The 27,561-nt window shown below is 40.4% G+C and overlaps 1 protein-coding gene across 1 annotated transcript in view; it reads right to left on the bottom strand.

Moving 5' to 3' along the window:
- mak (male germ cell-associated kinase) overlaps positions 1–27,561 on the bottom strand; it is a 230,485-nt gene that overhangs the window by 89,529 nt on the left and 113,395 nt on the right. Inside the window, exons 7-9 of the mRNA XM_043719022.1 lie at positions 25,762–25,933; positions 6,521–6,688; positions 3,752–4,057 (exon numbers count right to left, since the gene is read on the bottom strand). Of these exons, the coding sequence (XP_043574957.1) occupies positions 3,752–4,057; positions 6,521–6,688; positions 25,762–25,933 (646 nt within the window). The remainder of the gene's footprint in view (positions 1–3,751; positions 4,058–6,520; positions 6,689–25,761; positions 25,934–27,561) is intronic.

The following is a 27,561-nucleotide window of genomic DNA, read 5'->3' as shown; positions in this document are numbered from 1 at the left end:
GACTAGATTGGGTTGGGATATCTGGTCGGCATGCACCGAAGGGTCTGTTTCCATGCTGTACATCTCTATGACTCTAATTCACCTAATCTGCGCATCTTTGGACAGTGGGAGGAAACCGGAGCCCCCAGGGGAAGCCCATGCAGACACGGGGAGAATGTTCAAACTCCACCCAGATAGACGCCCGAGGTGGGAATCAAACCTTGGTCCCTGGTGTTGCGAGGCAGCAGTGCTAACCACTGAGTCACCATGTCATTCAGGTTGTTTTCTTTCAAACAGAGAAGGTTAAGGGGGGACCTGATAAAGGTGTATAAGATTATAGGCGGGGCACAGATAGGGTGGATCGTAAACATCCATTCTCTTTAGTTGAAGGGTCATTAATAAGGAAGATTAGTTTTAAGGTGGAAGGTAGGAGGTTCAGAGGCAATTTGAGGAAAAAGGTCTTTTCACCTAGAGGGTGGTGAGAAACTAGAATGCACTGCCTCAAATGCTGGCAGAAATGGGAAACCTCATAACTTTTGGAAAGCAAAATTTAAAACTATGGACCAGGTGTCGGAATGGGGATTAGTGTAGATAGGTCGGTGCAGACCTGATGGGCTGAAGGGCCTCTTCTGTGCTGTATGAATTTGGTCACTACTTTTCATCATTTATATAAATGAATCAGATGTGAAGATAGGAAGTATAGGTAGTAAGTTTGCAGATGACACCAAAATTGGAGGTGTCGTGAACAGCGAAGAAGGGTACATTAGAGTACAACGGGATCTTGATAAGATGGATAAAAGGGCTGAGAAATGGCAGATGAAGTTTAATTTAGATAAAAATAGAGTGCTGCATTTTGGAAAGGCAAATCAGAGCAGAATTTGGTAAGGTCCTGGGGACTGTTGCTGAACATAGAGACCTTGGAGTGCAGATTCATAGTTCCTTGAAAGTAGAGTCGCAGATAGATAGGATAGTGAAGAAGGCGTTTGATATTGTTTCCTTTATTGGTCAGAACATTCAGTATAGGAGTTGGGAAGTCATGTTGCGGCTGTACAGGACATTGGTTAGGCCACTTTTGAAATATTATGCGCAATTCTAGGCTCTATCGGAAGGATGTTGTGAAATTTGAAAGGGTTCAGAAAGGGTCAGAAAAGATTTACAAGGATATTGCCAGAGTTGGAAGCTGAATAGGCTGGGACTGTTTTCCCTGGAGCGTCGGAGACTGAGGTGACCTCATAAGATTTTATAAAATCATGAAGGGCATGGATAGGATAAATAGTGAAAGCCTTTTCCCTGGGATGGGGGAGTCCAGAACTAGAGGGCACAGGTTTAGGGTGAGAGGAGAAAGATATAAAAAGAACCTAAGGGGCAACATTTTCACGCAGTGGGTGGTGTGTATATGGAATGAGCTGCCAGACAAAATGTTGCAGGCTGGTACAATTATAGCATTTAAAATACGAATCTTAGACGATAGGATTAGTACCTCGGCCATGGAGTTTGGAGTGGGGATGAACAACAATAATTTCACTCTTGCAAATATCCAATTGGTGGAAATCTAGTACTGAATGCTGGAAGAGTACTCCAACAATTTAGCAACAGTGGAGGAGTTGGAAGAAAGTCAAGGTACAGCTGAGTGCAGTTAGTGTAAATGTGAAAACCAATGCTGTGTTCTTCGATGATATTGCTGAAGGGCAGCGTAGATGAGAAACATGATAGATCCTCACAGAATGCAGAGGTAATCATGCAAGAGCAGGAGGAGAAACGTGATGATACGTGCCTTTAAGAAGGATAGTTCTTAAAGGCACGGTCCTGGTTCTGGTTCTCTTGAAGAGAGGTGTTGTCAACTTGGTGCCAAGGTATCTGTTCCATGAAAAGCAGACTAAATAGTTTTGGGGCTTTTTAAAAATGAAACAAAGGAAATGTGGGTGGGTGCAGTCAAACTGATACAGAGACTCAAGCTTTTAGTTTTTGCTTTAGTTGTTGGAGTTGGGTGTTTTGGAGTTGAAGCTCCTAGATACAGTTCTCTCTCTGTCTACTGCCGCAAAAAGCTTGAGTTCTCTCTCATCCTCTCTCTCTGCTGTTGGATTTGTTCTCTTGGTTTTCCTTTTTCCTGATCTGGAGGAGATCATAAGTGAAGGAAATCTATTTTGCTGAATTTGTCTTTGCCAAGGGTCGGTTTACAGGATGCTGCTATATTGGAACTGTTGATGAGTAGTACTTAAATATTACTTTATTAAGTATTTCTATAGAATTATAATAATACCAATTCTTCTATTATTGTCTGTATTTTAACTGTGGAGTTTGGCCATGGGAAACTGATCATAGTGTTCAGGGATGTGTAGATTAGGTGCATTAGTCACGGGAAATATAGATTAATAGGGCAATGGGTCTGGGTGAGTTACTCTTTGGAGGGTTGGTGTGGACTTGTTGGGCTGGAGGTCCTGTTTCCATAGTGTTGGGATTATATCATTTATGTTTTGCTTAAAGCCTAGTCATTTGACCAATTGAATCTGGAATGCAGCGTTTTCACTTGCCTCTAAATACGACAGAAGTTAGGGTCTAGGCTGTCTGCTTGATATGTTTTAAGGGGGTTTGGTCTGGTCAATAATAGAGGCCCCTGGAAGTGATGGTTAATTAGATAAAACATGGAACTCTGAAACTTGAACAGCATGACTTTCCACATACATCCTTATCCATATCATAAAATGTTTCCCGAAATTTTCACTTGCGAAAGAAATTGCTGGTCCCATAAATTTATTTAAAGGGCTAGGTTTTATGTTTCATAAGTATATGATTTAGTTTACAAACCCCTTAATTGCTACTTTTTATTTACATATATCAGATTTTTCTTTAAAGCAATGGGGATTCCTTTTATAGAGATGTTCTTTACTTCATTAAATTCGATGTTATCAATGTAGAGCTAGATAATTACAGGTTGTTTACTTACTTATCTACATTTTTACTGTTACTGTTTGAATTGCTTCATATTTCCTTCCCCCTCCACACCCAATTCCTACAGTCACTAAAATACACATTTTAAAGTCCTAAAGACAAAAAAACCCTGCATTTTTAAAGTCCTCACTCTGTTTGTAATTCACTCTGGATAAGACATGCAAACTGTCTCATAAAAAGTGACACAACAAGATTACACAGATACTAAATTCAACTCAGAAAATAGTACAGGTGACATGAGTGAAGGGATGCACACTTTCCTTGTTGTTAGATACTAATGAATTATTAAAAAACATTATAAAATGAACTGTTGTCTTTTTCCAATACATGATACTGAAACAGTGGGAACAGGACTGAACAACAGAACTTATGAAAAAATGCAAAAGGGCAATATACCTCTTAACATATTTTGAATTTTGTGGTGATTAGTTTAACTGCAGGGGTTCTTGCATACTTTCTTGCATACACATAAAAGGGACGGCTTGTGTGCAGCATATGAAAGGATCTTTTAGGTTGCATGATACCATAGCTTTGAGGTAACAGTGTTCACATCACTTTGCTTGCAGTGACAAACATGAATTACTCAAAAATAGATAGATATCTTGTCTGCTGCTCAGCCTTCTTTCCACAGCCATGATTGAACAATAGTGACTTATGCCCATAACTCTAGACCAAAAGTCACTACAGAAACAGCTCTCTATTACTGGTAGTTCAACTAATCCCAATTCATTCTGGGCTAGTTTCAGTAAAAAGACTAATGCATTTTTCATTAACATATCCGATCTTCCACAATAGTCATGATGATAATGAGCTCTCAAATTACCTGATAGGTGTTGTTAATGATGGAGGGAAGAATGGTTTGCTTGAATTTGAACATCTCTTTTTGAGGTTCTCGGTTAACAGTCTGCAACGGCATTTGCACCTGTTGAAATGGTTGATGAGTTCTGTTTAGCTGAGATTGAGAAGAAAGTACAGACTGTGGAGACTGAGGCAGAGATTCATACTTTGGCAAAGTTACTTGCTTGAGTTCTGTTGGCTGAGCCATTTTGTTCTGTAACTTTGGCCATTGCACATATTGCACTGTATTACCTAAAGATTGGCCGACTTGGAAATATGGATATCGTAGTGTCTAAAAAAGTACAAAGTTAAGGTTAAGAATTAATTTTAAAATCATTAGTAACAGAACAAACTAAAGATCACAAAAATAAAGTTGGTGAGGGCCTTTTGGCCCCGATCTAACTTGAAATTGATGATGCTCCAATGTGACAACATAGTTATCATTTGAATGACTGCAAGAGAAGGATTAGTTATGTTCTCTTGCATTAATTGACTAAGACTGCCATCACAGAGATTGTAGAACATCATTCTGTGGAGTAAACCTGCTAGTGAGTATTTGCTATCTTTAAATGAATGAATAATGACTGCATTAAAGTAAACAAATTATCAGTTATGTTTTCCCATTTGTAAAATTGGTTATTACTAAATAAGGTCTGCAGATGCTGGAGATCAGAGCTGAAAATGTGTTGCTGGAAAAGCGCAGCAGGTCAGGCAGCATCCAGGGAACAGGAGAATCGACGTTTCGGGCATAAGCCTGATGAAGGGTTTATGCCCGAAACATCGATTCTCCTGCTCTTCAGATACTGCCTGACCTGCTGCTACACTCTATATTACTAAAGTAAGCATTATATCTTGAATAGCACAACACAACAGAAACATGAATTAGTAGGAAGTAAACTTAAATAAAACGTTAGTCATAAAAATCGACTACACAGATAAAGGCCCTTTGGCCCATCACAACTGCACTGGTCGCAAACAATCATCTAACTATTCTAATTCCATTTTCCAGCACTTAATCCATAGCCTTGTCTGCCTTGTATTTGTAAGTGCACATCTAAACACTTCTTAAAGGTTGTGAGTGTTTCAATATCTACCTTACAGGCAGTGTGTTCCAGATTCATACAACCTCTGGATGAAAAGGTTTTTCCCCACATCTTGTCTAAACCTTCTGCCTTCAAGCTATGCAACTGGTCATTGAAATCTCCAACAAAGCAAAACATTTTTTCCTGTCTACCTATTTTATACATCTCAATCATAACCCCTCTGAATCTTATCTGCTCTAAGGAAAACAGCCCCCATCTGTATAATCTCTCTTCTTAACTGAAACACCCTGGCCCATGCAACATCATGGTGACTCTCCTCTGCACTGTCACTCCAGCAACACATTTTCAGCTCTGATCTCCAGCACCTGCAGACCTCACTTTCTCCTCACATGACTCCTATAATTTGGATTCCAGAACTGCACATAATACTCTACCTCTGGCATAACCAATGTTTTATATAGTTCAAACACAACATTTGTGCTCTTAAATTCTATGTCTCGACTAATTAAGAGGAACTTGTTTTTACTTAAAATGTGATAAATAATTTGATCAGTTTTCTAAGTCAGGGAATAACAATAATAACAAAAATGCAGTTTTGTTGCTAAAAGGAGAGAGTTCCAGAACAAGGGTTGGATCTTATTCTGAGATGGTATGGGTTGGTGGCAGCTATTTTGATTCAAAAGTATGATGCTGGAAAAGCACAGCTAGTCAGGCAGCATCCGAGGAGGAGGAGAATCAATGTTTTTGGCAAAAGATCTTCATCAGGAATGAGGCCCCACTAGGCCAGGAATGGGCCTCATTCCTGATGATGGGCTTTTGCCTGAAACATTTATTCTCCTGCTCTTCGGATGCTGCCTGACTTGCTGTGCTTTTCCAGCATCACACTCTCGACTCTGATCTCCAGCATCTGCAGTCCTCACTTTCTCCTGGCAGCTATTTTGATGCCTATGCATTTGGGGGTAAAGAAGGAATTTTTGGAACACTTCTTAAAACTTCGAATTGGCTGCCCTGCACCAGCCTTAAAAAAGGATATACAGGGATCACCTTCCTGCAAACGTTGAGCAAATATATATGAACTGATTATCAATTATCAGCATACTAATTGCTCTTACATCAGTGCCTTTTCTTACTGTCTTTTAATTGTAATCCACATGACTGTACTATGACATTGTTGTCGATGAGAATACTGAGGCACAAATAAGTAGAATATTGTAATCCATATGACTGTACTATGATGAACCATTTCTGAAATATACAACCATACAACCTTACATATGACTGCTAATCTAATAATTCGAGGTGCAACATTTGAACTACTTGTTAAATGTATTCTCAATGATTCACTGTATCCTGTGAGAAAGCAGAAATTGGAATGATAATGCTTTCAGTCTGCTACTTATTTATAGAATACTTGACAAAGGGAAAATGTCATAAAGCTTTCAAATATTGGATGTTTTTACAGCCAGTGGTGTTTTGATATTGATTTGTACAAGTTCTGCAATTAGAATTGTTCAAGAATGTAATTTAGATGTTAACTGATCTTAATATTTTCCTTATTACAGCTTTGTATATTGGTTCAATAACATAATGATAAATATGCGAAACCAAATAGTGTGATTCTGGTGGGATGCCTAAGAAATGTGCAGCTCTAATTCTCCAAGTTGTGTTTAGGTATGCAGAATCATAAAATATTCCATTGTCTGTTGACTTACTTGACTGGCATTTGGCCTTTTTTTCGGATCCCAATGAAGCATGTCTTTCATTAGTTGTATTGCTTCATCACTAGCATTGGGAATCAATGTCTTCAGATGTGTGGGTACACACTGTGGAAATCGGAAATTCATAGCAAGTGAAAGCCGATAACCTTCTGGCCAATCATTCTGTAGGATAAAAAGCAAAAGGTAATAGTTATAAAGTAAATCTATTATAATACAAAATTGTCACTGTGACAATAAATGTGACTATGTCTAAATTATATTCCATTAGTTGTGGCATATCATTAGACAATCCACACTGATTGTAATTTCAATATTTCAACACAATGATTGTTTTAAACTAGGCAATGCTGTATTGCCAATTGTCAATGATAGTAGGTTGCTTTTTCTATTGTTTGAATGTAGTTCAGTTTTCACAAAGGAGTAAATACATTACTTTCATTTACTCTGTTTAAATTTGAGGAAGACTATTGTTTCAGTTTCAATGAAAACTCTGTGCTCTAGCTACTGGCTTCTTCCTAGCAAATGTTTGACAATTGAATTAAACAATTTACAGATTTCACACAATCACAGAATGGTTACAGCACAGAAAGAAGCCAATGAGGCTAGTATTTATGACGCTCTCTGAAGGGGCTTTTCACCTAGTGCCTCTTACCTGCCTTCTCGCTATTGGCCCGCACATTCTTCTTTTTCAGATAATAATCCAACTGCTGCCTTAAAGCTTTGACTGCACCTACCTCCACTACATTCAGGGGTAGTAATTCCATGTTTTCAACCTTTGCTGGAAGAACATGTTTCTTCAACAGTAGCATTGCTTCTTTTGTGAATTAAGTTAAATCTGTGGCTTCTTGTTCTTGATCCTAACATTAAAGGACCAGTTTTTCTCTACCTACTCTCTCCAGACCTGACTGTATAATTCTAACAGAAGTCCTCTCAACCTTTCTTCATCAAAAAAAAACATTCCCAATGTTCTCTAATCTAGGTAACTGAAATTTGTCATGCTTAGAACCATTTTTGCGAATCTTTTGTGTATTTTTTCTAATGCTTTCACATCCTTATATAGTGTACTACAAAGAACTGGAGTATTTAGTGTACTACAAAGAACTGGATTATATAGTGTACTACAAAGAACTGGATACAATACTCTTGTTGAGGTTTGATAAGTATTTAACATAGTTTCCATGCTTAGAGTCATAGGCATGGAAATACACTCTTTCGTCTAATATGTCCATGCCAATCAGAAATCCTATATTAATCTCGTCCCATTTGCCAGCACTTGGCCCAAATCCCTCTAAACCCTTCCAACTCATATATCCATCCAGATGCCTTTTAAATGTTATAATTGCATCAGCCTCCATAACTTCCTCTGGCAGCTCATTCCATACATGCGCCACCCACTGCATGAAAGAATTGCCCCTAAAGTTCCTTTTAAATTTTTTTCCCCTCTTACCTTAAATGTATGCCATCAAGTTTTGGACTCCCCACTCCAGGAAAAAGACCTTGTCTATTTACCTTATCCACACTCCTCATGATTTTATAAACTTCTATAAAGTCACCCTTCAGCATCCGATGTTCCAGGGAAAATAGCCCCAGTCTATGCAGTCTCTCCCTATTGTTGATTACACCTACCTCCACTACATTCAGGGGTAGTAATTCCATGTTTTTAACCTTTGCTGCAAGAACATGTTTCTTCAATAGTGGCATTGCTTCTTTTGTGAATTATGTTAAATCTGTGGCTTCTTGTTCTTGATCCTAACGCCAAAGGACCAGTTTTTCTCTACCTCCTCTCTCCAGATCTGACTCTGTATAATTCTAACAGAATTCCTCTCAACCTCCAAGCCTGGCAACATGTTTGTTAATTTTTTCTGAACCCTTTCAAGTTTCACAACATCTTTCCTATAGGAGGCAGACGAGAATTGCATGCAGTATTCTAACAGTGGCCTAACCAATGTCCTGTACACTCGCTACATGGTCCCCAACTCCTATTATCAGTGGACTCACCAATAAAGGCTAACAAACCAAACACCTTTTTCACTGTCTTATCTACCTGTGACTCCACTTTCAAGGAACTATGAACTTACACTCCTAAGTCTCTTTGTTAAGCAGAACTCCCCAGGACCTTACCACCAAGGGTACAAGTCCTGGAATTAAAGAATTAAGGGAGATCAGATTTAAATCTGAGACATTAATTATATTACTTTGGTGTTTAACTTGCTCTTTTGAAGCTATTGTATTATTAATAAATTGTTAGTTGTTTCGTTTAAGCTATAAACCCTCTTTGTATCTGGTATCGGTTATTCAAAAAATCTGGCTATAAACCATTGGGCAATTTTCAGGTCATTGAGTATTTTAGCTTTGTTGTGTTGTGCCTACAGGGATGGGGATGCTGATCTGATTTGGCTAACTGTCTCCATATCATAACATAACTGGGGCCTCAAGTCAGAGTTTGAAACACAGACAATGCAGGTCTGAAATTGACTTACAGTGGATATCTGACATCAAGTTTTTATACAGACTTAATATGGCACTGGAAATTGTTGAAGATTTTTTTTTGAAGATCAGAAGTTTCAGTTGCAGGCAGGAAATAAAGTTCCGAGGCAAGCAGAAAAGGCAGGCATTATAGATTTATCAATGGAACAGTTAGATTTAATGAAAATAGAAAGTCTAAACCATCTAGGTTACACAAAAGATGCATCAATGAAGCTTGGGTTGCAGACAAAGCAATTGGAGATAAAGAAATTGGAGTTGGAACTCCAAAGGAACTAGAACTTAAACATGGGAATTCCAAAATGCAGAAAGAGAGAGAGAGACCGGAAGGAAAAAAAGAAAGAAACAGAATTTAAATTATAAATTTATATAATCTTAAGCCAACTAAATCAGAAGGTAAGGGAAGCTTGGAAGAGGAAGATTCTAGTCACAATCCACAGTTCATTTAGGAGATGTTTAAGTTAGTGCAGGCTTTGCCGATACTTGAAGAGAAGCACGTGGAAGCATTTCTCATGTCAGTTGAGAAGATAGCAATTCAAATGAGTTGACCAAAAGCAGATTAGACCCTGCCTATGCAAAGCAATTTAATTAGTAATGAACATGAAATTTATGCATTCCTGTCGGAGGAATAATCTAGGAATTATGATGGGATGGGAAAGGCTATTGTAAGCATGTAAGAGTTGGTCCCAGAAGCATATAGCAAGAGGCTTTGGAACTTATGGAAACAGCCTGCATAAACTTATGCTGAGTTTGAGAGAGTGAAACAAAATAATTTTGATAGGTTGATAAGAGCATTAAAGGCTGAGAATATTTATCATGCTCACAGAGAAATTGCTGTTTTAAAAGAATAAAAAATTGCATGCAGAAAACCAATGGGTAGCAATGGAGAGATAAGCAGTTGTAATGGCTGCTGATTATTTTGAACATTATTTTTTGAACTTTACAGCGAAGTACAGGCCTTTCGGCCCTTGATATTATGCTGACCTGTGAAACCAATCTGAAGCTCATCCAACCTAGACTATTCCATTCTCGTCCATATGCTTATCCAATGACCATTTAAATGTCCTTTAAGTTGGCAAGTCTACTACTGTTGCAGGCAATGCAGTCCACACCCCTACTACTCCATGAGTAAAGAAACTGCCTCTGATATCTGTCCTACATCTATCGCCCCTCAATTTAAAGTTAGACATCGCCATCTGAGGAAAGGTTTATGAACTGATCCATAAACCTTCTTCCACCATTGATCAAATCAAAAAGTGGCAGAGCGAAAGGAAGGCAGGTAACCAGCACAGAGAATGGATTGTAGGGAATACCTAAGTACTCCTCCTCAGATTAAGAAATTGCTGAGAGTTGAGGTTAAATTTGAAAGATTAAACGTTTCTGTCGTAATTAGTCGGGCCACATGCATTCAGAATATCGGAGGTTGCGATATAAACCCATGGAATTTATAGGAATATATAAAATTGGAGGAGGAAACTCAAATGATGATGCTAAAGACTAGGATGTAACTCTAACTGTAACAAAAAGACTGGACATGAATTCTGTCATTAGTAAAGAAATATGTAAGGTAGATGAAAAGTATTCAGGATTTTTGTTGAAAGAGAAGGTAATTCTTTTTTTTTCCAGATGAGGCAGGTAAATCCATACTAAGAGATACAGGGGCACTAGAATAACGCATACTGGAGAAAAACTTAGTTTTCTTTCCAGAGAGTTCGATGGGATCTAAGGTATTAATAAATGGAATTGATATATGAAGTACAACTGGAAAGTGATTTTTATCAGAAGTAATTATGTATTGATAGAGTAGACTTACTTCTGTGTAATGATTTGGCACGTGTTAGGATTACCCATGACTGAGCAGCACAAAATGGCTGATGGCTGCCCATGGCTAATCCAGAAAAACATGGCTGACAGGTAATTAGAGCGTGTGGGAAAATACTTGCTTAATAAGTCTCTGCAAGTAGAACTAATTAACTCAGTATAATCAAGACTGCTTAGATGAGATAGAATGTACAGCTGCAATTGCTTACATAGATAAGAACATTTCACACTAATTAGTTATTACTCTTGAATTATTTAATCAACCTGTTACAATATTAAGAGTAGGTTTTAGTTAAGATCCTCCACATAATCATAGATACAGACTCTGAAGTAGCTTAGATCCACTTACATACAAAAAAAATCACCAAAAGTATTAGAGGAAAAAATTCAAATCAGTTTCAGACAGCAAAAGTGTCCCCCAACTCCCTTATCATTGCAGGGAGGAATGAATACAGAGATTAGCAGATATTGGAATGTGGATTGAATGAGCACATTAAGACACAACTTGTTAGTTAAAGAATTATAATATTAGGTGTAACCACATAACTTTATTGGAACTAATCAAAAATCAATAATATTTCTGTAATGACGAATTTAAAGGTTCCTGAAGTAATAGTCAAATATCCAATTAATTGGCAGTTAACATGGTGTAGCTGGCAAATGTTATTTGAATACAGTAACCATTGTGAAAAGCCTCAAGGAGATAGATAAGAAAGTCTAGAAAACATCATGAAGGACCAGAGGTGGACCACAGGCCTGTCCATCTCAGTGATTAGCAAGCTCAGTTGTGTAAGATGCTGTACCTGAGAGCCGATTACAGAGGGATAACTGGTGCCGCTGACCAACAGAAATCGGGGGTGGGGGGGAGTAGTTTGGTTGGTGGTTGCGCTCTACGTTTACAAAAATTGTATAACACAATCTGAAGCTTTTGTGTGCCTTGCTGCAATGAAAAGATGAAGATGTAATGAAGTTGTACCGAAACAAAATTGTACTTGAATCTACCACCGTACTTGGACTCTCACTGGAAAACATGAGATCTAACAGCAAGACTAAATGTCTTTACTTTGCCCATAATTACAGTGCCCAAAGAAGGGTCAAGAAACAGAATAATTACAGGATCATTGTTCCTAGTATTTTTCCCTTCTGCATAGTGACTAGAATGATGGGTTAAAAATCCACCAGTAAGGGTTGATGTGACATGATGAACAAATGAAAAGGTAGCTGAAACGTTTCCGGAGAGATGAAGATAATCTAGGTGGAGTGTTTTATATGACATTTCAAACTGAAGCACAAAAAGCCAATTCTGAATTAAATAATTCAGCAGTTAGTTCATACTGAGACAGACGCAATTCCCTGGAGGACATTCAGAGCTAAGTTGGTGGCAGGACATTAGTGGAGAAGAGTCTTAGAGAGAGGATTTACTCACATTTGGAAACAGCCCCATCTATCTACATTTCTTTAAAAATGCTCAGGCTCTCTGCTTCCACAGCATTTCAGGATGAGAGTTTCAAAGACTCTCTATCATCTGAGAAGTGAAAAAAAAATTGCCTCTGTTTCAAAATGGATGACTCTTCACTGTAAACAGTGATTCTAGTTCTATAAGAGGAGACACTCTCTCCCCATCTAATGTATCTAACTTAACATATTCCTCAGAACCTTATATGTTTAAATCAAGTTGATCCTTACTCTTCTGAACTCCAGCTGACACTAGCACAGCCCACCCTATCTTTCCTCTTAAGGTAATCCAATAATTTCAGGTATCACTTTGGTAAATCTTCTTTGAAATGAGTTAAATGCAAGTCCCGTGTATATTCTCCCTTAATTAAGCTGACCGATACTGAGGAGAAAGTGAGGTCTGCATATGCTGGGGATCAGAGATGGAAATGTGTTGCTGGAAAAACACGATGCCCTCCACCGTATCTCTTCCACTTCAGAAGGGCTAATGCCCGAAACGTCGATTCTCCTGTTCCCTAGATGCTGCCTGACCGATACTGAGCACAGTACTCCAAATATGGTCTCATGATGCTTTGTTTAACTGAAGCATATCTTTCCTAATTTTTACATTTAATCCCCACTGCGATAATTGATAACATGCTATCACTTTTCCTAATTACTTGTGGTGCCTGTACAGTAATTTTGTTGTAATTCATACACTGGGATACTTAGCTCTAATTACATCTTGACACTCAAAAATTGGGATATAGATTAGTTGTATAGTTGGGCTGAGGAATAGCAGATGGAGTTTAATCCAGACAAAGTGATACAGTTTGGAAGGCCAAATGCAAGAGGAAAGAATACAGTAAATGGCAGGACCTTTAGAAACACTGATATACAGAGGGATCTTGGAGTTCATGTCAATAACTCCTTGATAGTGGCAACATCCAAGTGGATCAGGTGGTAAAAAGGTGCACAGCATTCTTGCCATCAGCACTCGAGGCACTGAGTAGAAAAATTGACAAGTTATGTTGCAGCTATATAAAATTTCAGTTTGGCCACATTTGGAGCATTGTGTGCGGTTCTGGTCACCATACAACAGGAAGGATGTGAAGGCTCTGGAAGGGTGCAAAAGACATTTACCAGGAAGTTGCCTCAACTGGAGTGTTTTACCTTCAAGGAGAGTTTGAACAAACTTAGATTGTTTTAACTGGAGTGTCAGAGGCTGAAAGGTGACCTGAGAGAAATATATAAAATTATGAGAGGCAAGGATGTGGTGGATATTCAGTCTTTTATCCTAGGGTAAAAATGTCAAATACTATGGGGAATAGGTTTAGGGTGAGAGGGAAAATTTTAAAGAGGATGCCGGAGATAAGTTGTTTTGCACAGAGGGTGGTAGGTTCCTCAAATGCACTTACAGGAATCTGGTAGATAGCAAAGTTTGAGAGACATTTGGAAACACACATGAACAGGCAGGGAATAGAGGGATACCAACCGTGGGCAGGCAGATAGGATTAGTTTAGAATGGCACCATGTTCTGTGCAGACATAATGGGCTGAAGGGCCTGTTGCTGTACTGTTCAATGCTTTCTATGTTGGCTAGCTGGCGTGTAATTTCCTGTTTTCTGTATCCTTCCCTTTTTGAATAAAGTAATTAGGTCTGCTACCTTCCAATTTAAGAGGGCCTTCCCGAAATCAAGGGAGTGTGGGCAATTCAAAACCAATGCATTAACTAATTCACTAGCCACATCTTTTAAGATTTTAGGTGAAGTCCATTAGGGCCCTGGCACTTGTCAGCCCACATCCCCAACAAGTTACACGCACCACATCCCCAATGATTGTCATATTCCTGAGTTCATTCCACTCTTCCATTTTCTGATTTATTGCTGTTTCTCAGATGTTACTTGCATCCTCTTTATAGAAGAGCAATTCAAAAGATCAGTTCATCTGCCATTTTCTTATTTTTAATGATTAATTCTCCAGTCTGACTTTCTATGGGGCCAACAATCACTTTTTTTAAAAACACTTCTTCTAACTTCTAACCTACCATCTGTGTTGCACAATCATGAGTTTTCTCTTCAAGTTTGTTTTAACTTTAACCTTTCTAGTTAGCTCTGGATAGTGTGTCCCAACTGAGGAAATGTTCTTACTCATTGGAATATATCTATTCAGCAAATTCTGAAACAACCTAATGTATGTCAGCCACTGTATCTTTATTGTCCTATCCTTTAACCAAATTTTACAATTCACTTTTGCCAGCAATGCTTTCATGCCCTCATAATTGCTGGCATTTTAAATTTAAAAGTCTTGGACTCACTTTTGTCTCTCTCAAACTAAATGTAAAATTCAAAATTATGGTCACTGATACCTGTAGCTGTCCTCACTATAAGATCATTAATTAATCCTATTGTGTTACAGAATCTCAGGTCCAGTATAGTCTGCTTGCTGGTCAGCTCCAGAACATGCTGTTTTAAGAAACTTTCCAGAGACATTCTTTGCATCATATCAGGCTACGTTTTCCCATCTGACCTATCTAGTTAATGTATATAAAGATTAAAATCTTCCATGATTATTGATTGATTGACTGATTTTATTTATAGTCACATTGCTTTGTTTGCAAGCAGTACAGGCAGATCATAGTAGGCAAGGATATACAGATCATAGGTGAAAAAAACTTGAACAGAGTAAGGCACAGAGGTGACATTGCACAGGATGTGCACAAGACAAGATCAGCATTAATTGAAGTTACAAAGTTCATTTATCAATCTAATAAAGGCAGGGAAGAAGCTGTTCTTAAATCTGCTGATGTGTGTTCAAGCTCTGTATCTTTTGCCTGATGGAAGACGTTGTAGGAGAGCATTCTTTGGGTTGGGATGGGCCTTTGGTGATGTTGGCAGCCTTTCAGTAGCAATAAGATGCATAAATGGAGTCTATGGTTGGCTTCTGTGATCGTTTGAGCTATGCACACGACCTTCTGTCGTTTTTTACAGTCCTGGGCAGAGCGGTTGCCGTACTGTGCTGTTAAACACCCAGACAGTCTTCTTTCCATGATACATCTGTAAAAGTTGGTGGGGGTCCTTATGGACATTCCAAATTTCTTGAGCCACCTGAGGAAGAGGAAGCTTGATCATTACATCTACATGGGAGGTCCAGAACAGGTTGTCGGTTATTGTTTCTGCTAGAAACTTGACAGTCTCAACTCTCTCAATTTCAGCTCAATTAATGTAGATGGGGGTGTGTTCTCCTTTTTTTGTACTGAAGTCAATGATCAGTTCTTTGGTTTTACTAATATTGAGAGAAAGGTGGTTCTCATTGCACCATGTCACCAAGCCTTCTGTCTCCTTTCTGTAACCTTTCTGTATCAATAGTTATTTGATATCCATCCTACCACGGTGGTGTTGTCAGCAAATTTGTAGATGGCGTTTGTTCGGAATTTGGCAACACAGTTGCGGATGTGCAAGAAGTACAGTAGGGGTTTGAGAATGCATCCTTGGGGAGTTCCGGTGTTGGCTGTTATTATGCAGGAGGTGCAGTTAGCTATCTTCACTGATTGCGGACTGTGGGTCAGAAAGCTGAGGATCCAGTTGAAGAGGGCGGAGCTGAGACTTAGGTCTCAGAGTTTTGAGATCAGTTTGGAGGGGATAATGGTGTTGAAGACAGAGCTGTAGTCAGTGAGAGGGAGTCTGATGTATGTGTCCTTGTTGTCCAGATGTTCCAGGGATGACTGCAGGGCTAGGGAAATGGCATCTGCTGTGGACTTGTTACGCTGGTAGGAAAATTGCAAGGGATCAAGGCAGGCTGGGAGACTAGAGCTGATGTAGGCCATGGCTGGTCTCTCGAAGCACTTCATGATTATGGAGGTCAGAACTACTGGGCGGTAATCATTAAGGCACATTGCATGTGCTTTCTTAGATACTTGATGATGGTGGTTTTCTTGAAGCTGATGGGGACTTGGGCTTGCAGGAGAGAGAGGTTGAAGATGTCAGTGAATACCTCTGCCAGCTGGACTGCATAGGATCTGGGGACTCCATCTGGTCTGCTGCTTTTCTTGGGTTGACTGCCAGGAAAACCAACCTGACATCTGCAGCAGTGACGGAGGGAATAGGTGCATTCGAGGCTGTCAGGGCAGATGACACCATGCTGCTGGCATTCTGCTCAAACCGAGCATAGAAAGCTTTGAGTGCATCGCGGGGGGAGGGTAATCTTTGTCTGCTACCTTGCTCTGCTTCATTTAGTATCCTGTTATGTTGCTTAGGCCTTGCCACAAGCAGTGGGGACCCGTAAGGTTGATTTGGGCGCCTAACTTGGTCTGAGACTGCCTCTTCTCATCTCTGATAGCTTTGCAGAGTTCATGTCTGGATTTTTTGTTTATGTCTGGGTCAACTGAGTGGAACGCTGCATGCCTGGCCTTCAGCAATGAATGGATTTCCCAGTTCATCTAGGGTTTCTGGTTGGGAAACACCTGGATTGACTTATTTGGCATACAGTCCTTCAGACATTTGCTAATGAAGTCTGTGACAGTGGTGGAGTATCATCCAGATTTTCTGCTCAGTACTTGAATATGGTCCAGTCTACTGATTCCAAGCAGTCTGGAGACACTCTTCCACTACCTTAAACCAGTATTGTACTACTTTCTGTGAAGGATCCTCCCATTTCAGCTTCTGCTTATAAGCTGCCAGGAGGAACACAGTGTTATGATTTGGTTTTCTGAAGTTTTGATGAGGATGGAGCAGTAGGCATTTTTGATGGTTGAATAGCAGTGGACCAGGATATCCGGTCCTCTACTGGGGCAGGAGATGTGTTGGTGATACTTTGGCAGCAGTCTCTTGAGGTTGGCTTGGTTGAAGTCACTGGCCACAATAAGGCCTCGGGAAATGTTGGCACCAGAGTGTTTGTGGCACTGTAAATTTCATCCAGGGCATTCTTCACATCTGGATGGTGGGTATATCGACTGCTGTTAGGATGGCAGAGGTGAACCCGTGTGACAGGTAGTAAGGAGCACATTTTACTGTAGGGTATCTTTGGTCCAGAGAGTAATGGCTTGCCAGGATTGCCATGCCTGATCATCTAGGAGGTGTTCACCAGGAAGCATACTTCACCACCCTTTGCCTAAAGCAAGAATGCTGTGAGGTCCATGTGATGTATGGAAAGCTCCTCAGCTTGTAAGGCAAATATGACTAGAGTGAGCCAAGTCTCCATGAAACAGAGCACAGACCAGTCTCTTAGTTCCCTCTGGAAGGTAAGTCTAGATCTGAGTCTAGATTAGAGTGGTGCTGGAAAAGCACAGCAGGTCAGGCAGCATCCTAGGAGCCCTTCATCAGGAATGAAATAAGGCAGTAACTGGAGCACCCGGAGGAAACCTAAGCAGACACTGGGAGAATTACACACAGACAGTCACCTTAGGCTGAAATTGAACCTATAGCCCTGGCGTTGCGAGGCAGCAGTGGTAATCACTAAGCAACCGTGCTGCACTTTTCTTTCCTTTAATCTCATTTGACAATTCACTTTTCGCCAGCTTTGCTTTCATGCCCTCAAAATTATCTTTATTTTAAATTTTAAGAAAAGCTGGGGATCCACTCTTCCCTCTTGCAAAGTTAATGTAAGATTCAAAATTATGGTCACTGCTACCTGGCACTTTGAAGTAATTCATTCATCTTATCACGTAGCAGAATACCATGTTTAGCAGGCCTGCTTGATGGTCAGCTCCAGAACATGCTGTTCAAAAACACTATCCAGAAGACATTCTATGAATCACATGTAGCCCATCTTTGCCCACTTAATCTATGGAAGTTAGCCTATGTTGGAGCTGCCCATGGCTGAAGGTAAAATAAAATGATTATCTGTTTTTTTTAGCCAACACGAAATGGCCAAAGAGAATTGTTAGCTGAACAAAGCAGTTTCCTCAGTCAGAACTTTTAAAAGTAACTTTTTATAAAAGTTTTGCGATTTACATATGAAAGAACTGAAACCAACATGATCATTCTAAAAGATGAGAGACTTAACAAATCCAAGGTTTTTTCGATATATATTTTCAGTTATATCACACTGTAAACTTTTGCTATAAATTCTGTGTCTTACAATCTTATTCTCCACAATCACCTGATGAAAGAGCAGCACCCCAAAAGCTAATGCTTCCAAATAAACCTGTTGGACTATAATCTAGTGTTGTGTGATTTTTAACTTTGTCCACCCCAGTCCAACACCGGCACCTCCAAATCATGACTCTCCAATACAGTATTGGTAATTCGCTCCAAATAAAAACAAATCGGTGCTGCTAAACATAGGACTCCAAAATCAAAAATTAAAATCTCTTTCCAACAGCCTATATGAAGATTACTATCTCCCATGATTAGTGACAAAAACTTCTGACAAGCTGTCATTCTTTCTTCCTTTATGTTCTACTCTACCAGGTGGTTACATTGGGCCACCTGTACACCATCCCACAGGTGACTTCTTACTTTGAGTTATGTCTCATCTCTAGCCAAACCGTTTTCATATCTTCATTTCTTAATTTTTGTCATCCTTCTCTATTACTCAATAGCATTATTAACTAACAAAATCACACCTCCACTTCTTTAGAACTTTGTTGTCCCTTCATTGCTTCATTTTCATCAGCAGAGGGAATGGTGAGAGTGATGATCCGGGGACTGCCAGGTCGGTAAGTAAGATTCCTTTTCATTTTGGCAGCAAAGCTGAGTGGGAGTGGTCGAATTGCGCTCTGGGAAGGTGAGTGAATTGATGTATCTGGGCAGAGGCTGAACCCAAATCACTTCACGTGTAGTGTATCCCACCCATCATCCTTCTTGAACCAAAATAAACTCTGGTGTGTTGATAAGGTAAGGCTTTTCTATTTCATTTTTATCATGTGATTGGTAAAAAAATTTATTTTGTTCTTTTCTAATTTATCCAATATTTGATATGACATTTAGACTAAGTTAAGCTTAAGAGTAAAAATGGCAGGAGATCTCAGACCCGTGTTAGGCTCCTCTTGCTCAATGTGGGAGCTCAAGAATGCGGCTGATGTCCCTGACTCCTTCACGTGCAGGAAGTGTCTCCTGCTGCAGCTCTTATTAGATCACATGACGCTTCTGGACCTGCGATGGACTCACTCTGGAGCATCCGCGATGCTGAGGAGGTCATGGATAGAACATTTACCAAAGTGATCACACTGCAGATTCTTTGAGGAAGTGACCAAGTTGATAGATGAAGGAAGGGCTGTTGATGTCATATACAGGGATTTTAGTAAGGCGTTTGGTAAGGTTCCCCATGGTAAACTAATAGAGAAATTGAAGTCACATGGTGTGCAGGAGTTCTACCTAGGTGGATAAAGAACTAGTTGAGCAACAGGAGACAGAGAATAGTAATTGAAGCGAGTTTCTTGAAATGGAAAGGTGACCAGTGGTTTTCCACAGGGATCAGTGCTGGGGTCACTGTTGTTTGTGATATACATAAATGATCTGGAAGAGGGCACTGTTGGTATGATCAGCAAGTTTGCAGATGACACAAAGATTGGTGGAGCAGTAGAAAGCATAAGGGACTATCAGAGAATATAGATAGACTGGAGAGTTGGGCAGAAAAGTGGCAGATGGAGTTCAATCCAGACAAATGTGAGTTGATGCATTTTGGAAAGTCTAATTCTAGAGTGAATTATACAATGAATGGAAGAGCCTTGGGAAAAGTGGATGGGCAGAGAGATCTGGGAGTGCAGATCCATTGTACCCTGAAGGTTGCTGCACAGGTAGATAGAGTGGTCAAGAAGGCATATGGTACGCTTGCCTTCATCGGACGGTGTATTGAGTATAACAGCTGGCAGGTCATGTTAAAATTGTACACAATATTGGTTTGGCCACATTTAGAATACTGTGTACAGTTCTGGTCGCCACATTATATAAAGGATGTGGACACTTTGGAGAGGGTGCAGAGAAGGCTTACGAGGATGTTGCCTTATATTGAAGGTGCTAACTATGAAGAGAGGTTGAGTAGATTAGGTTTGATTTTATTAGAAAAAAGGAGATTGATGGGGGACCTGATTGAGGTTTACAAAATCATGAAGGGTATGGACAGGGTAGATAGAGATACTTTTTCCCAGGGTGAAGGATTCAATAATGAGAGGTTACGCTTTCAAGGTGAGAGTTGAAAAGTTTAAGGGGGATACAACGGCAAGTACTTTATACAAAGGGTGGTGGGTGTCTGGAACGCGTTGCCAGCAGAGGTGGTAGAGGCAGACATGGCAGATTCATTTAAGATGCATCTAGACAGATGCATGAGTAGGTGGGGAGCAGAGGGATACAGATACTTAGGAATTGGGCGACAGGTTTAGACAGTGGATTTGGATTAGCTCAGGCTTGGAGGGCCTAAAGGCCTGTTCCTGAGCTGTAAATTTTCTTTGTTCTTTTTTCTTTTTCAGATTAGGATTGCTGAGGGAGAAAGGAAATGGGTGACCAAAAGACAAAGAAAGAGCAGAAAGACAGTGCAGGTGTTCCTTGCAGTCATCTCCCTCCAAAACAGGTATACCATTTTTGGATACTGTTGGGGAGATGACTCACCAGGGGATGGCAGCAGTACCCAGGTTCATGGCACCGGAGCTGACTCTGTTGTACAGAAGGGCAGGGAAAAGTGTGTAAGGGCTATAGTCATAGGAGATTAATCATAAGGAGTAGGTAGGAGGTTTTGTAGTCGAAAACAAGACTTCTGAATGGTATGCTGCTTCCCAGGTGCATGGGTCAGGGATGTCTCAGATTGGCTGCAGAACATTCTGAAGGGGGAGGGTGAACAGCCAGCTGTCATGGTGCATACAGGCACCAACGATATAGGTAAAAAATGGGATGACGTTCTAAAAATACAATTTAGGGAGTGTCGAGCCAAGTTAAAAAGTAGGACCTCAGAGATAGTAATCTCAGGATTGCTACCAGTGCCAAGTCCTAGTCAGAGTAGAAATGAAAGAATAGGCAGGATAAATGCATGGCTTGAGAGGTGGTGCAGGAGGAAGGGGGTTCCGATTTTTGGGACATTGGAGGGACATCTGGGGGAAGTGGGACTATTATAAATTAAACAGTCTACATCTGGGCCAGACTGCTCCAAAAAAAAAAGAAACCCAAGATATCTAGTTTCTCCTCATAGCTGAAAATTTCCATCCAAGGTATTATCATGCTGAATCTCTTCTGAACTCTCTCTAGTGCAATCATGTCCTTCCAGTAGTGTGGTGACCACTACAGTACTTAATATTCCATTTGCGTCCCAACCAATGTTCTATAAGGTTGAAATAAGACTTCCCTGTTCCTATATTCTACGCATTAGGTAATGAACACAATTATCCTGTATGTCATCTTCACCGCCGCATCTCCCTGCGCTGACACCTTCAGCGATCTATGGAATCTGTACTGAAAACAAAAATGCTGGAGATCACAGCAGGTCAGGCAACATCCGCGGAGAGAAAGCAAGCTAATGGTTCAGACTACATGACCCTTCATCAGAGCTGAAGGTGATGGTGGAGGGTCACCTTTGTGATTGAAAGCTTCTGGCCATGATGTACCGCAGGGATTGACGCTGGACCCTTGCTGTTTGTTATGTACATTAACAACTTGGATATGAATGTAGATGTTATAATTAGTAAGAGTTTGCAAACAATATGAAAATTGGTGGCGTTGTTGATAGTGAGTAGGATGGTCTCAGGCTACAGTTTGACATTGATCAGCTGGTAATTGGGCAGAGCAGTGGCAAATGTAACTTAATCAGCACTGCTGCCTCACAGCGCCTCAATTCCCGCCTCAGGCAACTGTCTGTGTGGAGTTTGCATATTCTCTCCGTGTCTGCGTGGGTTTCCTCCAGGTGCTCCGGTTTCCTCCCACAGTCCAAAGATGTGCAGGTTAGGTGAATTGGCCATGCTAAATTGCCCGTAGTGTTAGGTGAAGGGGTAAATATAGGGGAATGGGTCTGGGTGGGTTGCTGTTCGGAGGGTCGATGTGGACTTGTTTCCACACTGAAAGGAATCTAATCCTGTTAAGTGTGAGATGATTTATTTTGAGACGTCTTTATTGAACTCAATGTTGTGTCTTGGAGGGTCCCTAAGCAGAAGATGAGATGTTAATCTTCGGGCATGCAAAGAGGCTCACTGGAACACTGTAGCAGGCCTGAGACAGAAATGTTGACATGGAAACATGGAGGTATGTTGAAGTGCCAGGCAAATGGAAGTTCAGGGTCGACTTTGCAGGGAGAGTATAAGCGCTCTTCAAGCATTGTTCAGCCCATGTTTTGCCTCCCCAATGTATAGGAGACCATGTTTTGAACAGTGAATACAGTGGACAAGATTGAATGAAATACAGATAAATCATTGCTTCACCTGGAAGACATGTTAGCGGCTTTGGAAGTGAGGAGGGAGGAGGTAAATATGCCAAAAAGATAATGTAGGCATTGGAGAATTTTGGAAGAAGTTCATGGATATCAACCATAACATAGCATCAAAGGTCCTGATATTCATCTAATGGAAGTGACGAGGGTAGTTTGACAAGAATGACCAAGAGACAGCCAATACAATCAATGATCTGCACAATGCTCACAGATTCCCCCATATCTGTCAGGAAAAGCCAGATACCATTCAGCAAAACATCTATTGCTCGCCAAACAAGCGAGTCATAGAATTATACAGCATGGAAACAGAGCCTTCTGTCCAACCAGCCCATGCCGAACATAATTCCAAATTAAACTAGTTCCATCTGCCTGCTCCTGGCTCACATCCGTCCAAACCTTTCCTATTCATGTATCTATCCAAATGTCTTTTAAATGTTGTAATTATACCCACATCCACCACTTTCTCAGAACGTTCATTCCACATGCAAACTGCACTGCATAAAAAAATTACCTCATGTCTTTTTTTAAATCTCTCTCCTCACACCTTAAAAATGTATCTCCTAGTCTTGAAATTTTCCATCATGAGAAAAGACAACTACCATTAACTCTATCTATACCTCTCATTATTTTATAAACTTCTGTTAGATCACCTCTCAACCTCCCAAAACTCAAAACTTCTATACCCAGCAACATTCTGGTAAATCTCTTCTGAACTCTCTCCAGCTTGATAACATCCTTCCTATAACTGCGCAACCAGAACTGGACACAGTATTCCAGAAGAGGCCTCACCAGTGTTCTGTGCAACCTGAACAAGACTTCCCAACCCCTACCCTCAAAGGACTGAGCAAAGAAGACAACTATGCCAAATGCCTTTTTAACCATGCTGTCTATTTGTGATGCAAATTTCAAAGAATTATGTCCCTGCACCCCCAGGTCCCTCTGTTCTACAACACTATCCAAGGCCCTACCATTAATTGTATTAGCCCTACCCTTGTTTGTTGTACCATAATGCAATACCTCACATTAATCCAGATTGAACTCCATCTGCCATTTTTCAGCCCATTGACCTATTTGATCAGATCCCTTTGTAGTCTTAGAAAATCTTCTTCATTGTCTACAATGCCACCAATTTTGGTTTCATCTGCAAACTTATTAACCATGCCTTCTATATTCACATCCAAATCATTTATATATATGACAGACAAAAGAGGACTCAGAACCGATCCCTGGGGTACACCACTGGTCACAGGCCTCCAGTCCAATAAGCAATCTTCCACCATTACTCTGTCTTCTGCCATTATGCCAATTAAGTATCCAGTTGATGAAGAATCAAGGCTGCAAAGCTGCAGGAAGCTGTCGATAAGCAAGGCCTGAAGATTATTAAGGTTATTAAGATTATTAAGACAATCAATCATTAAGTTTACCTGCAGCCCCAAAATCAAAAGAAGGACACCATTCCTCTTAACAGATGGCAAATAGCTTCAAAGAATCTATCCCAAGACACTCTTATTGGCACAGAAATTTAACAATCTCCTGAAGCAAGAATCCACCATGTAATGATACCATTGGATCACCCACACAGCAATGTGTCTTTGTCTTAAGTTGAATTAATCAAGACCATGAAACAGTGTTTGGGAACCACCTGAAATATTCAGAATGGAGGAAATCATTTGGCTTATGTGGAATACGTTTCAATCTAAACACTACTTGGAGAAAGATTAAGGGTGTCAAGGGCAAAATCTACTCTGGGCTGGCTTTAGCAACAGAGTCTCAGTTGTTCAATTGACAATCAAGCTGACCAAGTGCTGAGAATATAACTGCTAGTCTGGGCTTCATGCAGCTGGTCAGGGACCTGAAGGAAGGACAGCATCCACTTCTCCTTGTCCTCACCAGTTAACATTTAGCAAATGCATCTACTCATGACAATATTGATTAGAATGACCATCGTATAGACAAATTCATCCATCATATATGTAGCACTACCATTTTCCTAGATGATAAATTCAAAATAGATCTAGGGGGTCAAAACCAGGTATTTATGGAATATTTCAGCAACTTCAGAATTGTACTTTCATTTAATCTGTTTAACCTCATGGCCCTGCACATCTGTCAATTTATGAATATTATCAAACCAGGCAACCAAAACTGATTCAGTGAAGACTGCAAAAGAATATACTAGAGTTATACATGTCCTCTAGCGAGTTTCTCTAGCAAGACTTCAACCCACAAGCTTGTTATTCAGATGTAAAGTGTGATCAATAGAGTTACACCAAGCTGGAAATTTTTGTTGCAAACGTTTCGTCCCCTGTCTAGGTGACATCCTCAGTCCTTGGGAGCCTCCTGTGAAGCGCTTTAGATTAGATTAGATTACTTTAGATTAGATTACTTACAGTGTGGAAACAGGCCCTTCGGCCCAACAAGTCCACACCGACCCGGGCATCCTCAGTGCTTGGGAGCCTCCTGTGAGGCGCTTCTGTGGTGTTTCCTCCGGCATTTATAGTGGCCTGTCCCTGCTGCTTCCGGTTGTCTGTTTCAGCTGTCCGCTGTAGTGGCCGGTATATTGGGTCCAGGTCGATGTGTTTGTTGATGGAGTTTGTGGATGAGTGCCACGCTTCTAGGACTCCATGAATTCGACTGGGACAACACTACCTTTATAGGGCAAGACAAACAAAGAACGGCCAGGGAATTCCTAGAAGCATGGCACTCATCCACAAACTCCATCAACAAACACATCGACCTGGACCCAATATACCGGCGGACAGCTGAAACTGACAACCGGAAGCGGCAGGGACAGGCCACTATAAATGCCGGAGGAAACACCACAGAAGCGCTTCACAGGAGGCTCCCAAGCACTGAGGATGTCACCTAGATAGGGGATGAAACGTTTGCACCAAACATTTCCAGCTCGGCGAACAGAACCACAACAACGAGCACCCGAGCTACAAATCTTCACCCAAACTTTGAGAGTTACACTAATTTGGTTGTTGCATTATCCATTATTATTTATTTGATCACGTGACTTTGATCACTTGACTTGCACACTTTTAATAATACTGATAAGTTCAACATCTAAAGTCTATAGTTTAGATTTTAAACTGGCAATTGGAAAATTGAGCTAGTGGTATTTGCATATTCATAAATGTCACTCACTTTCTTTGGTGTGCCTAACACTTGACAAATTTTAAAGATTTCATCCACTTCACTGGTCCCTGGAAAGAGTGGTCTCAGAGTGTACAGCTCAGCCATAATGCAGCCCACAGCCCATATATCAATTGGAGAGCTATAACCAGAGGATCGCAATAGCACTTCAGGAGCTCGATACCTAGGAAAATATGGAAAAGTTAAAAAGACTGCATTACATTGTATGAGACTGCCTGAAAGCAGCTGTTGTTTTATAAATAGCAAAATTCTACAAATAGCAATGAGAGGAACACTCAATTAATCTGGATTATTTTGGTGCTTTATAATATATATTAGAAAGTTTTCATTACGAAAATGAGAACACTAAGCAAGATAGCATAGAGCGGTATGTAATGGAAATGATGGAGAATTGGCATGAGTAGACACACAGGAGGCTGGAAGAATGCAGCAAGCCAGGCTGCGTCAGGAGGGGGAGAAGTCAATGTTTCGGGTATCAACCCTTCTTCAGGATGAGATGCTTGGTTTTGAAAAGACTGTCAAAGTAAGTGCCAATCATACAGTTAACTATACAGTTGGGGGATTTTCTCAGGATCAAAGAGTCTGGAGGAAGAAATTTTGCTTACTAAGCTCTTTATTACGTGGAAGCACCGAGGTGGAGGTGGTAACTGCTGGCACTTTACCTGTTCAAGGTCTCAAATGGAGAGGGACCTGGGGACAGGTGAGTGGATGTAGAGTGGGATTTCACAGCAACAGAAAGGGTTTGCCCTCAGCGGACACATTGTCTTACTAGTTCTAGGTCCCTAAATCAGGCACTGACTGTCTTTGAACAGGGCAATTTGAATGCCCTCGGGCAATGGCGAATCTCCCATCATACCAGGTAAATACCAGAGATGGTGGGATAAGGCTCTTGAATTGCAGAAGGTTAGGAAGGTCATCGATGATAGGTGTTCCCACTATGAATTTAATCAAGGCAGAAACTGTAAGATAACAGGCACCTTACCATCAAACCTGCAATGGGGGAGAGCATTATGTTAAGCCCACATTAAGTAATGTCAACTGGAGAACAGATTTTCTTTATAGACTGTGTAACAAAAATAAGAGCAGATGGAATTTAAAGTAGGTAAGTGTGAGGTCATTGATTTTGGATCCATGAGAGACAAACAGTTACATGTTTATTATTTGGGACTCACTTGAAACCGATAGTATTGGTAAATCAAAAAGAGAGGGAATACTTTTAGTAACCATGTATCATTCAATCACTTGAGTGTTTTCAGTGGTTAATGGACCTGGGAAACCATACTTGATTATTAAAGTGGCAAGGTGAAGTTTGGCTGGCTGTCACAATGGTGGTGCTGGTTATCATTGGTACAGGTTCTGTTTTCCCAAGTGCACAAGTTCCTTGGTCAGGGGATACTGGAACTTCTGCTTGGTGGCACATTTCAATTTGTACTATGCATGAATTTTACTATACCACAATATTTGTAAATAGTGAAAAGGTAAGCACAGCATAAGAACAGAATAATTTAGTAGAGCAAGTATGGAAATAGTTTAAATTACCATATCTCAGTGGGAGTGGAATGGAAAACAGTAGGAATACATTTTACACAATGGTGATGAAAAGATCTGGTTAGATCTAATTCAGAGTACTGTATTCTAGGCACTTTACCTCAGGAAAGATATACTAGTCCTGGAATGGGTGCAATACCAATTTAGCACCTTGGCTCAAAGAGTTAAATTATGAGGGCAGTTTTTTTTTTAGATTACATTACAGTGTGGAAACAGGCCCTTCGGCCCAACAAGTCCACACCG

Source organism: Chiloscyllium plagiosum, chromosome 29, assembly GCF_004010195.1.
Source record: "Chiloscyllium plagiosum isolate BGI_BamShark_2017 chromosome 29, ASM401019v2, whole genome shotgun sequence".
NCBI classification, from domain to species: domain Eukaryota; kingdom Metazoa; phylum Chordata; class Chondrichthyes; order Orectolobiformes; family Hemiscylliidae; genus Chiloscyllium; species Chiloscyllium plagiosum.
This window is presented reverse-complemented; position numbering and strand designations above follow the sequence as displayed.